The following is a 12,696-nucleotide window of genomic DNA, read 5'->3' as shown; positions in this document are numbered from 1 at the left end:
CCGGGCGGTCCCTGACCTGCCTGCGCTAACGAGGAGACGCCAGCCCGCCAGCCAGCGCCCGGGGCCGGGGCCGGGGCCGGCCACACAGGCTTGTGCCCGGGCTGGGCGTCTGCTGGGCACGATGCGGAGTGAGTGCTGCAGCCGCGTCCCTTCAAATCGATCAGAATTAACGAGCGCCCGGCTCCCGGCCCGTGGGCTCGCGGCGCGGCCGGCCCCTCCGTGGAGCGCGCGGAGCTGCTACTCGACGCTGGGGCCGGCGGCTGCCCCCTCGGGGGCCACACGCGCACGTGGCAGGGCCCAGGACCGAGTCTGCCCAGGGGCACCTGCTGGCTCAGCCAGGCTCCCTGCATCCTGCCCCGAGCCCCGCGTCCTCCCAGCCGGGCAGCCTGCCAGCCTGGCCGGCTCTAGCCTGGCCTGTCCCTGCTCCCGGGGCGCAGCCCGCTTGGGGCCAGGGCTCCGCACAGCCTGGGCAGCAGGAGGGGAAGGCCCCGCGAGGGACGGGAGAGGTCCTGACGGGCAGGGGGGAAGTGCAGGGCCTTGCATTGGGCAGCACCCACCCCTGCAGGGGGCTGAGTCGATCCGACGCACTCACCCACTAGCTGGCTCTGTCCCGGGCAGCCCTTGGCCGAAGGGCTCCCAGAGCCGCTCAGTCTCTGTGGCTCGGGGGTGGGCGAAGCCGTGGCCCCGGGGGTGCTCGGAAGGGAGCCTGGAGTGGGCACGGGCTGACGCCCGGGGCAGGGAAGTGAACAGGGAGGGGCACTGGGCAGGCTGCTGGGCTCTGGGATTGCAGGGCAACAAACTCTGCCCATCTGAGGTGGCAGCAGCTATCCTGACCAGTCAGAGACAGCCGGGTACCAGGCCAGCCCGTCGTCCGCCCTGGGTCAGGGCCCCGGGCCAGCGCCTGGCCCTCCACAGGGCGCTGCACTGTGCCGGGCCAGTCTCTAGTTGTGACGAAGCGGGGCTGTTCTTAATGTTTCCTGTGAATACTGTAGGGGTGCCTCAGTTTCCCCTGGGCATTTCTTAAGTCTCTAGGGGAGGTGGGATAAGGGTGTAATTGTTGCAGAGCAAAGGGCCAGGGTCCATAAATGGCCGACACTCTGTCTCCTGACGACTGATGGCCTGGTTCCTTCCCCCCTGCAAGGGGAGAGCTAAAGGGTTGGAGAACAAAGGAATCCGGTGCCCTCCTGGCCCGGGAAAGGGACAAAGCCCAGAGGAGGGGGGGCTGGAGGGGGAGGCAGTTTTGGGGCTCGCTGGGACATGGAGTGAAGGGCAGACGGGGTTGTCTGGCTCACTGGCCCCAAAATGGACCCAGCTGAGGTTCTCTGCACCTACAAGCTCTGGTTTAGACCATGTTCCCTGTCGCCTAATAAACCTGTTTTACTGGCTGGCTGAGAGTCCCGCTTGTGCGGCAAACTTGCCCCTCCCTTGACCACGGCCTGGGCTCCAGGAGGCCAGTTGTGGTCCGGGGAGCAAGGCAGGGCCAGCCCCTGCCCCGTGGGAGCGTGAAGGTCTCGGGGGTGCGGTGCCTGACCCCGGAAGCCAAGAGGGGCAGCTGCCGTTCCAGCCCCTCTCCACCACTCTAGGCACAAGCACCTAGCCATTGCTTGGGCCCCAAACAGCTGCAGGACCCCAATTAGCAAAGCCCCAGCTGTCACAAGGGCTGACTAAACTGACCTTATTTGCATAGACCCGCCCCCTCCGCTGAGGCACACAGCATGATGGGCCACTTGGCCCAAATGGTCAATGTGCCTGGGGTTGGATCACAAGTCGCTTTGCCCTGGGGCAGGGTGGTGGAGGCTGGTAGCCTGGCTGGGGGAGTAATGGGCACAGAGCTGGGTTTGGCCCGGCCTGACCCTGGGGGTCACCCTCACCTGAAGAGCACTCGCTGAGCAGGTGAGGGGGAGGGGGCAGCTGTGATGTACCATGCCATAAGTACTCCTGTTCTTCTTGCTGTGGGTTTGGTGCTGCCCTGAGGTCCTTGGGGGTTGCTGGTGGCCCCGCACAGCCAGGCTCCCTGGGGGGTGAGTGCAGCTGGAGGGGCAGGGGAGGCTACAGTGATGGGAGGGCACCAGCTGCAGACAGGCCTGGGATGGGCAGTGAGATCCCACGAATGCCCCTCTGGACTTGGGGCTGCTGAGCCAGGCCAGCAGCTGGGAGTGGGGTGTTAAAGGGCCATTTGTTTGTGGGGCTGTTGGTGGGAGGCTGAAAAGAGGCTGATGCTGGGCCCGGCCAGTGCGTGAGTGGGGTGCCCCGGAGCGGGGTGCTGGGCTCAGTGCCAGCGCGTGAGTGGGGTGCCCCGGAGCGGGGTGCTGGGCTCAGTGCGTGCACCCTGCAGGAGGCTGCCGGCCCGGGGTGCCCCGGAGGGGGGTGCTGGGCTCAGTGCGTGCACCCTGCAGGAGGCTGCCGGCCCGGGGTGCCCCGGAGCGGGGTGCTGGGCTCAGTGCGTGCACCCTGCAGGAGGCTGCCGGCCCGGCTCCATTGGCCTGCACGGAGGCAGGGGCCAGGCGCCCACCCCAGCCGGGTTTGGAGCTTTGCTGGTGGCATCGGCCGTGGCGTGAGAGTGGCTCTGACCCACTGCACGGTGCCCGGGGAGGGGGGGTGGCTGCCAAGGGGGTGCCCTAGCGAGGGGGATGTTCCCGCGGGTGCAGGATGAGGGGGCTGCCCCTGCTCACCCCGAACACTCAGCACTTGGTCCTGCCAATCGCCCAGCTCTGGGGCGGGAGCATCGTGCCCTGGGACGGGGGGAGGCTGCAGCCCGGGGCAGAAACAGACCCTGGCTCCCCACCCCGGGCTGCAGGTGAGGGACAGGGGGCGAGGGCGCGGCATAGCTCGGGGCACCGCCTGGGCCCAGCGTAGGGAATCTGGGCACTGCTGTTGGCCTGGCCCCGCCTGCCTGGGGCTGCCCCACACTGCGTCTCTTGGGGGTGGGCCCATGGTGGAGGTTCTGGGGGGTGTCCCGGGGTCCCCGGGCAATGCTCTGGATCTGCTCCCCAGGAAGCCAGGCAGGACTCTGGGGAGTCTCCTCTCGGGGAGCAGCCTGTCTGCAGGACACACAGCTCACCCGGCTTCCACCTTCCTGGGTCTGACCTCGGAGCATTCAGCCTCCTCTGCCCCTCCCTGCGCTTCCCACAGCGAGTCCGCCCAGGCGGGGTCCTGGGGAAGCCAGAGGGTCCTGCCCCCCAACTCCGCAGTCAGACGTGACTCTCAGCCAGCCAGGAAAACAGAAGGTTTATTAGACGACAGGAACATGGTCTAACACAGAGCTTGTAGCTGCAGAGAACCGGACCCCTCAGCTGGGTCCATTTTGGGGGCCAGTGAGCCAGACAACCCCGTCTGCCCTTCACTCCATGTCCCCAGCCAGCCCCAAACTGAAACTCCCTCCAGCCCCTGCTCCTCTGGGCTTTGTCCCTTTCCCGGGCCAGGAGGGCACCAGATTCCTTTGTTCTCCAACCCTTTAGCTCTCACCTTGCAGGGGGGAAGGGCCCAGGCCATCAGTTGCCAGGAAACAGGGTGTCGGCCATTCTCTGTGTCCAGACCCCTGCACACACCTGCCCTCTAGGGCTCTGCAATGATCATACACCCTTATCCCACCACCTAGAGGCTTAAGAACTGCCTAGGGGAAACTGAGGCACCCCCACACTATTCAGAGGAAAATTAAGAACAGTCCCGCTTCATTGCAGGGGTCAGGGCCAGTCCTCGCTCGTGCCAGACTAGGCCCCTGGCCAGCTCCTGAGGGGTCCAGCTTGGAAATGTGGGCTGCAGACCTGGGCCCTGGGGGTGTCCTGCAGTGCAGGGTGCGGGGACTCTGCAAAGACCAGCTGTGGGGGTGAAAGCAGAGCTATGTGCAGGGGGAGCAACCTCTGGCAGGGAGGTCTGTGCAGCGTGTGGGGTGGGGGGGCTGACCTGGGAGGTCTCTGGGCAGTGGCGGGGGGGTACCACCAGAGCTGGGGGGGGTCTGTACAGAGCAGGAGAATGAGCGGTGTGGGGCTGGCCGGGGGGGGTGTGTGCAGAGGACGACAGCGAGAGGCGTGGGGCTGGCCGGGGGGAGTGGGGGGCAGGGGGGTCTGTGCAGAGGAGGATAGTCAGCGGTGTGGGGCTGGCCGTGGGGGTCTCTGCAGAGGAGGATGGCGAGCGGTGTGGGGCTGGCTGGGGGAGCGGGGGGGTCTGTGCAGAGGAGGACGGCGAGCGGTGTGGGGCTGGCCGGAGGGAGCGGGGGGTCTGTGCAGAGGAGGACAGCGAGCGGTGTGGGGCTGACTCGTGGGGCCTGTGCAGGCCCTCAGGATGGGTGCAGGTTTCTGTGGCGTTTGCCGGGCTGGCTTTGGCCCGGCCTGTGGGTGTCTGGGGGCAGCCTGGGTGCGGCGAGCGCAGCCCTGCCCCCATGCCCAGATTTGGGGCCCTGCTCCGCTCTGGCCCAGACGGTGGCTTCCTGCCTCCTCTCGGGAGCCCCGGCCCTGAGACGGGCGGGGGCCGTCGGTGGGTGCGGGGCCCTGCTGCGCCCCCTGCCCCTGGGCCGAAGGCTGGAGCTGCCCAGTGCCCCATGGCTCTGGGCCCGGTGAGACCCCCGGCCACGCTGGCTGAGCCGGCCCGAGCCCGGTGGTGCGTTGCTCCGGGGCCCGTCGCCAGGCCCGGCGGCGTTTCCTGGGGTTCCCTGGCCCCCTTGCGGGCGGGGGGGCAGGAACTTGGCGAGCCGCGATTGCAGGAGCCTGGCCAGCCCGGAGCCGAGGGAACCGCTGGCCCATGCAGAGCTGCAGCCGGCTCAGGCTCCGCTCCGCGCGGCATTAATTCCCGGGAAGGGGAGGGAGCCCTAATCCCTGACAGCTGCTGCTTCGCACGGATCAATAACCCTTTTCACTTTTCCCGCGGCTTGTTCTGCGGGGAGCGCCATCGATCGGGGCAGCTCCTCCTGCCGGCTTCCTCTCCCCTCCTCGCCCTGATCGCGCAGCCGGCGAGGGAGGAGGCGGGTGGCCCGCGACGAGGGCACGGCCGGCACGGCCTCGCGGGCCCCAGGAGCCGGAGGGTTTGCAGCTCCCAACTTTGGGAGCAGGAGCCGCGTGGCAGGGAGGCGGTTAACGTCCAGGAGGATCCACGGCCGGGGGATTAGGAGGGGCTGCTTGGCTGGCTGGCTGCAGGCTGCCTCCGGCTCCCAGTCCCCGCTCCAGCCGCGGTGACTGCTCCTCTCCTGGGGCAGGAAGTCGTGGCAGGGGTGCCAGGCCCCGGCGGGCGAGCGGAGCTGCCAGCGAGCGGCCGCGCTCTCTGCTCCCCTTGGCATCACTTTGCCGCGGCCGAGCTGTTCTAACAAGTGGCTGGAGCAGCACTTTGGAGCTGGCCGGGGCTGGCGGGGCTCGGTTCGGTGCGGCCCCCTGCCCGGGGGGCTCCGGTCCCTGCCCGCCGCCTCTGCTCACGCGCCGGGCTGCACGGGGAAATGCCGGTGACATGTCTTGAATGATTAAGTGTTCCCTGGATTGTATTAGCACATGCTGCCTACCCGCTGCCTGTCTCCGCCGGGTCTTCGCCAGCGCAGGGAGGCAGAGGCCGGGTTATTTGACAGCTGTATTTGTGCTGATAAGCGAAGGCACAAGGAGACGATCGACTCGTGAGACAAGAGGGAAGCAGCGGCTGGGAGCGCCGGAGAAGGGCTGCGCTTCCCTTGGCATCGCCCCGCTCTCGCTCGGCGGGTGAGGTGTCCTGCCACAGAGGAGGCTCCCCCGTGCCCGTCCCTGGCTCTGGCCGGGTCCCCACGCCGGGGGCTAGCTCGCTGGCTGGGCACGGTGGGCGCGCCGGCCGCTCTGGGCAGATGCCAATTGAGATCGTGTGTAAAATTAAATTTGCCGAGGAGGATGAGAAGCAGGAGGAGGAAGAGGAAGGGGACAAGGAGAGCCTGATCGAGGAGCCCAGCCGCCGGCGCACCCGCGACCTGGCCGCCTTCGCTGGTACCAGCACCCTGCACGGCCTTGGCCACATCTGCGGGTCGGGGCGCCTGGGCGTGCGGCAGACACTGTGGGCCTTCGCCTTCCTGCTCTCGCTGGCCTTCCTCCTGTCCCAGGCCGCCCGCTCGGCGCTGCTGTACCTGGAGCGCCCGCACCTCGCGGCGCTGGACGAGGAGGCCGCCCGCGAGATGCTCTTCCCGGCCGTGACCATCTGCAACATCAACCGCTTCCGCCACTCCGCGCTCTCCGACGCCGACATCTTCCACCTGGCCAACATGACCGGGCTGCCCCCCAAGGACCGCGAGGGGCACAGGGCGGCCGACCTGCTCTACCCCGACCCGGACATGGCCGACATCCTGAACCGCACCGGCCACCAGCTCGATGACATGCTCCAGAGCTGCAACTTCAGCGGCGAGAAGTGCTCCTCCCGGAACTTCACCGTGGTGAGTCCCCGCCGCCCGCGGGCGCCCACCCGGCCCCCTGGCACCCGCCCGGCCCCCTGGCGCCCGGCCTCCTGCTGCTCCAGCCGTGTCTGGTGGAGTTTCCCTCCAAGTTCCCCGAGTGCCAGAGCTCTGTCCAGGGGGCTGAGCCACGCTGGGGGCCGGGCTCTGGGGCCCCCCGATGGAGGGACTTGCGGGGCCGGGGGAGAGCCGAGGGATCACTGGACGCCTTGGGAAGTTGCCGTTTCTTGCTGTGCTGGGAGAGAGCCCCCCGCACCGGGGCTGGCAGGGGGTTCGCAAGGAAAGACACCCCTGGGGTGCCAGGGTCATGTGTGCCCGGAGCACCCAAGCAGGGGCTGCTCCCAGTGTGCCTCCGTCCCTCCTGGCAGCCTGCACGGCCCTGGGCTGGCCCCTTCCATGCCGGGGCCCAGGGCCCGGGGCCTGGGCCGCCCTCCAGGTGCTGGTCCAGGCAGCGAGGCTCCCACGGGTGCCGGCTCCGCTCTGGAGCCTGAAGCCCCAAATCCCCGCTGTGCTTTGGGGAAATCAATGTGCTGAGCGGGCGGAAAGCCTGGTGGGACCTTTGCCGCCCGTAATGACTCTGGAAATGAGCCGCTTCCCTCCTGCGGCTGCCACGCGGCCTGATTCCGCGCTCCCGGAGCAGCGCTGCCAGCCGCAGCCCGCGCCCGGCTCGGGGAGGGCAGCTGCGGGCACTGGGGGCAGGGCAGCGGGTCTCAGCCAGCAGCACGAGGCCAGAGCTGGCCCAGTGGAGATCCCACCTCTGTGGAGTGGGGGGGCTCCCCGAGGAAGGTGGGGGAGAGAGGGAGAGGAGAGGGGGGCTCCGGGGAGGGGGCTTGTGGAGGGCAGGGGGAGTGCAGGATGCTGCCCCTTTCCCTGCTGGGTGCCCGCGGTGGGCACAGGGGGGCATGGCCGGTCTCGCTGTTGGGCACAGGCATGAGCACAGGGCTGGGAGCCAGGAGCCCTGCACTCTGATCCCCTCTCTGTGCCCTGGCCGCGGGAGGGGCTGGGGGGCACGGACGCCTGGCTCCTCACTGCCCCCTCCAAGGTGTGTGGGTGGGGGGGTCCCTGGGCTGAGCCTGCTGGGGTGGGATCGAAGGCCGAGGGTCTGGAGTAGAATAGCTGGGGGACTAGGGGGCCAGAGGGAGGAGGGGTGGGCCTGGGGGCTGGCTGTGGGGCTGCCAGTGTGAGGTGGCGATGCCCGTCGCTGGAGGGCTTGGCTAAGCACTGGGTCACTTGGGTCCTGCTGGGGCACTGAGCCCTTCGAGGCAGACCCCAGACTCCCTGGGGACAAAGCCCTGGGCCCTGCTGATGGCAGTGTGGGGTGGCGGGCTTGCTGTGTGGGGCCGTTTCTAAGCAGGGTGCCATGGGGAGGGACGGGCAGTGCCGAGGAGTGGGAGTTGGGGTCCCACTGGAGGTGTGGGGCTGGTGCCGGGGGGAGGGACATGCTGGGGGGAAGAGCCAGGCGCTGCTCCCCTCCCCCGCATGTGCTGGGATAGGCACAGGACTCCTGGGTTCTCAGCTGGGAGACCTGGTGTGAGCACATCCCAGCGGGAGGATGCCTGGGGGAGGTGGATTGGAGCAGCGCTCTGGCCAGGAGCTGTGGGGCAGCCGTGGGGCTGGCGGGCTGGCCGGGCTCTGGCCCTGTGTGCTCTCCTGGGGGTCAGGGCTGCCCCTCTCTATGCACGGGCGCTGGGCGTGCGAAATACCCGGCAGGACCCCGTGCTGCAGGCAGTGAGCTGGAAATCAGCCTCCAGCCCGTCACCGGCCGGGTTCTTTATGGGCCGGCACGGGGGAAAATCCCCGGCGTAAGCAGCTTCCAAGTCGTAAAGCCGGGCGGGCTGTAAATCTCCTGCGGGGGGGCGCGGAGCCGCAGCCAGGTTCCCTGCGGCTGGACTGCGGGTCCCCCTGCGCTCCAGAGTGGGAGAGATGCAGGGGCCCGGGCAGCAGGCCAGGCCCCGGGCCCCCACCCTTGCCTGCGCTGCCCCCCGCCCTGCCTGGCAGCTCTTCCCGGCCTTGGCGTGGGCAGCTGGGGGCCCGTGTCTCTGGTGGGGCCTGGGGTGGCAGGAGCAGGGGGCCCGTGGGGCTGGAAATCGTCGTCACGCTCCAGCGGGAGGTTTCCTGGGCTAGTCCTTGGCAGCAGCTGGTGGGGCGCTGGGCTGCCCCGGCCAGCCTGATCCGGGGCCCAGGGCCCAGTCCTGCCCCAGCCCAGCGCAGGGGCCCGAGCGTGCCCGGGTCAGGGCACAGCGGGGCCAGGCCCTGCGGCATGCAGCGAGGGTGGGGACACGCTGGGGAGGGGTCGCTCCCTGAGGCTGGCAGGGGCCGGTCGCCAGGCTGTGAGCGGGCACTGGGCAGGCAGGGGAGGGTCCAGTCTATCGATCTCTGCTCCCTCCCAGCGCACCGGGCCCCTCCCCAGGGGCTGGCACTGCTCATGGCCCCAGCAGCGCCTGGAGCCTGCAGGACCAGCCTGGGCAGGGGCAGGTGGGGGAGGATGGAGGAGCCCCCAGCCCGGCTGCTGTCACCCCGTGCACCTGCCGGGCACGATCGCTCGCTCCCTCGCCCGCTCAGGGTGGCGGCTGTTCTGAAAAGCGAAATCCCTGTCAAAAGCCTTTTGTCTCGGCTCCGGCCCCGCGAACCCGGCCCCGGGGAGGCTGCCGAGAGCTGGCAGTGCTTCCTCCGCAGCTGGCAGGATCCCCGGAGCCTGGCACAGACCGGCTGCACCGGGCAGGGTCCTTTGAGGCGCTGGGCTCGGCCCTGAGCCGCCAGGTCAGTGCCGGGGGAGTCCCCAGGGCCCGGCAAGGCTGCGCTGCTCTAGCCGGCCGGGGTGGGGGGCGAAGCCTCCAGGATCAGGCAGCAAGAGAAACTGAGCAGACAGAGCCAGGCACTGGGTCCAGGCCTATGGAAATGCAGGGGACAGCGGGGGCTGTGGGTCAGGAGTGAGGGGCACCGGCAGAGCTGGGGGCTGGCAGGGGGGCTGCGGGTCGGGAGTGAGGGGCACCGGCAGAGCTGTACGAGGATGCTGGTGGACAGAGGCATGGGGCACCCATCTGGGAGATCGAGGGTCGTCCCTGTGTGACGCTGGGCTAATGTCATGCCCATCTTTAAAAAAGGGAAGAAGGAGGATTCGGGGAACAGTCAGCCTCACCTCAGTCCCTGGAAAAATCATGGAGCAGGTCCTCAAGGAATCAATGCTGAAGCACTTACATGAGAGGAAGGTGATCAGGAACAGTCAGCATGGATTCACCAAGGGAAGGTCATGCCTGACTAATCTAATCGCCTTCTATGATGAGATTACTGGTTCTGTGGATGAAGGGAAAGCAGTGGATGTATTGTTTCTTGACTTTAGCAAAGCTTTTGACACGGTCTCCCACAGTATTCTTGCCAGCAAGTTAAAGAAGAATGGGCTGGATGAATGGACTATAAAGTGGGTAGAAAGTTGGCTAGACTGTCGGGCTCAACGGGTAGTGATCAATGGCTCCATGTCTAGTTGGCAGCCGATATCAAGTGGAGTACCCCAGGGGTCGGTCCTGGGGCCGGTTTTGTTCAGTATCTTCATTAATGATCTGGAGGATGGCGTGGATTGCACCCTCAGCAAGTTTGCGGATGACACTAAATTGGGAGAAGAGGTGGATACGCTGGAGGGCAGGGATAGGATACAGAGGGACCTAGACAAATTGGAGGATTGGGCCAAAAGAAATCTGATGAGGTTCAATAAGGATAAGTGCAGGGTCCTGCACTTAGGACGGAAGAACCCAATGCACAGCTACAGACTAGGGACCGAATGGCTAGGCAGCAGTTCTGCGGAAAAGGACCTAGGGGTGACAGTGGACGAGAAGCTGGATATGAGTCAGCAGTGTGCCCTTGTTGCCAAGAAGGCCAATGTCATTTTGGGATGTATAAGTAGGGGCATAGCCAGCAGATCGAGGGACGTGATCGTTCCCCTCTATTCGACATTGGTGAGGCCTCATCTGGAGTCCTGTGTCCAGTTTTGGGCCCCCCACTACAAGAAGGATGTGGAAAAATTGGAAAGCGTCCAGCGGAGGGCAACAAAAATGATTAGGGGACTGGAACATATGAGTTATGAGGAGAGGCTGAGGGAACTGGGGATGTTTAGTCTGCGGAAGAGAAGAATGAGGGGGGATTTGATAGCTGCTTTCAACTACCTGAAAGGGGGTGTCACGGAGTGTGGGGGAGTCCAGGCCCTGCACCCCTCTTCCTGGGATCCACTGAGACTCTCAGCCAGCCAGTAAAACAGAATGTTTATTGGACAACAGGAACACAGTCCACAACAGAGCTTGTGGGTACAACCAGGACCCCTCAGTCACGTCCTTCTGGGGGAGCAGGGAGCTTAGACCCCAGCCCTGGGGTTCCCTGTGTTCCTCCACCCAGCCCCAAACTGAAACTAACCCCCCCCCAGCAGGTTCCCTGCTGCAGCCTCTGTTCACATTCCCGGGCAGAGGTGTCACCTCCCCCTCCCCCTCCTGGCTCAGGTGACAGGCTCTCAGGTCTCCCATCCCCAGGGCACATTCCCAGGTCAACACTCCCCCCTCCCTGCTGGGTCACATCGTCACAGGGGGTTCCAAAGAGGATGGATCTAGGCTTGTTCTGAGTGGTAGCAGATGACAGAACGAGGAGTAATGGTCTCAAGTTGCAGTGGGGGAGATTTAGGTTGGATATTAGGAAAAACTTTCACTAGGAGGGTGGTGACGCACTGGAATGGGTTCCCTAGGGAGGTGATGGAATCTCCATCCTTAGAGGATTTTAAGGTCAGGCTTGACAAAGCCCTGACTGGGATGATTTAGTTGGGGTTGGTCCTGCTTTGAGCAGGGGGTGGGACTAGATACCTCCTGAGGTCCCTTCCCACCCTGATATTCTGTGATTCTATGAATCCCTCCCCCTCTGTGCAGCGGGGAGGCCGCGGGGAGCTGGCAGGACTCAGGGTCCCTGGGCACGACCGGAACGGGCTGCGGGGATGTAGGGTCCCCGCTCTGTGACTCAGCGTGACCCTGCGCCAGCCCTGTGGGTGCTGCCGAGGGGCAGGCGGGGGCAGCGCCCTGGCATGGCGGGACGGCCGCAGCTGTGAGCCAAGGTGCCACCTGCCGGAGCCCCGAGCCAGCTGGCAGAGCCCCGAGCTCGCCCTCCATGGGTCACGCGGGAAACCCCTGCTCAGCGGCTGCCATCCCTGGGGCCGACGCTCTGAGCAGCCCCCCACCCCGGAGACCCCCGGCTGCTTGCTGGAGCCCACGGCGATGGGCAGCTTTGCCATGCTGCGCGCACCGGTGCCCACCGGGGCTGGGCTGTTGGGGGCGGGGGCAGGGAGGGGGGTCCGTTTGCGGTGCCAGGGGCCCGGTTCAGCTGTGGACTGGAGCCTCCCCCCTCCCCATATTTCCTGCGTGTTCGTTCCCGGCTCTGACAAAGGCGCCGTTTAACTCGCCCGGCTGATCCACGGCGCCCCCACCGCGGGGCCTCTCGCTGACCTTTCCGCCAGAGCCACGTGCCACAACGGTCACATTTCCCGGCTGTTTTTACTCTGGGGACGTGGCTGGGCTGCAGGCCCCTGGCTGCCCCTCCCCGCAGGGGCCAACGGGGCCGGGTTCTCGCCCTCGCCGCCTGCCGGTCGCTAATAGCCGGGGGCTCCGGGGCCGGGGCACCAGCGGCAGCGGCTCCGAGGGGCCCAGGCCAAGCGCCCATTCGGGGGGGGGCGGCCAGGTCTCTGCCTCCCCTCGGGCCTGGGCTGGCATGCGGCTGTCTAGGGACTGAGCTGCCACGGGGCGGGGGCGGCTGAGCCCTGGGTCCCCGACATCCCCCCTCACCGCAGGGCGGCCCAGGCAGTGAGCGCCGGGGCACGAGGCTCAGGCCGGGGGGCATCGTGGTCCTGCCACAGGGCTGGCAACATCAGCCCCACAGCACCCAGGGTGGGGCAGGAGCAGCAACTGGCTGCAGCCTGAAAAATCTCTAGAACAGCCTAACGCTGGACGGCAGGGGGCTGCGGGTCGGGAGTGGGGGGCGCCGGCAGGGCTGTGTTTGGGGGAGCCCGGGGCTGGGGGCTGCGGGTCGGGAGTGAGGGGCACCGGCAGGGCTGTGTTTGCGGGAGCCCGGGGCTGCGGGTCGGGAGTGGGGGGCGCCGGCAGGGCTGTGTTTGGGGGAGCCCAGGGCTGGGGGCTGCGGGTCGGGAGTGAGGGGCGCCGGCAGGGCTGTGTTTGCGGGAGCCCGGGGCTGGGGGCTGCGGGTCGGGAGTGGGGGGCACCGGCAGGGCTGTGTTTGGGGGAGCCCAGGGCTGGGGGCTGCGGGTCGGGAGTGGGGGGCGCCGGCAG

At 67.2% G+C, this 12,696-nt stretch overlaps 1 protein-coding gene across 1 annotated transcript in view; it reads left to right on the top strand.

Annotated features, from left to right (window-relative positions):
- Positions 1-5,193: 5,193 nt before the first annotated feature.
- Positions 5,194-12,696, top strand: part of ASIC4 (acid sensing ion channel subunit family member 4) — a 75,431-nt gene continuing 67,928 nt past the window's right edge. Inside the window, exon 1 of the mRNA XM_084643501.1 lies at positions 5,194-6,370. Within this exon, the coding sequence (XP_084499627.1) occupies positions 5,795-6,370 (576 nt within the window). The 5' untranslated portion in view covers positions 5,194-5,794. The remainder of the gene's footprint in view (positions 6,371-12,696) is intronic.

The sequence above is a fragment of the Lepidochelys olivacea genome (genome assembly GCF_965140295.1).
Source record: "Lepidochelys olivacea isolate rLepOli2 genome assembly, chromosome: 11".
Lineage (NCBI taxonomy): Eukaryota > Metazoa > Chordata > Testudines > Cheloniidae > Lepidochelys > Lepidochelys olivacea.
This window is presented reverse-complemented; position numbering and strand designations above follow the sequence as displayed.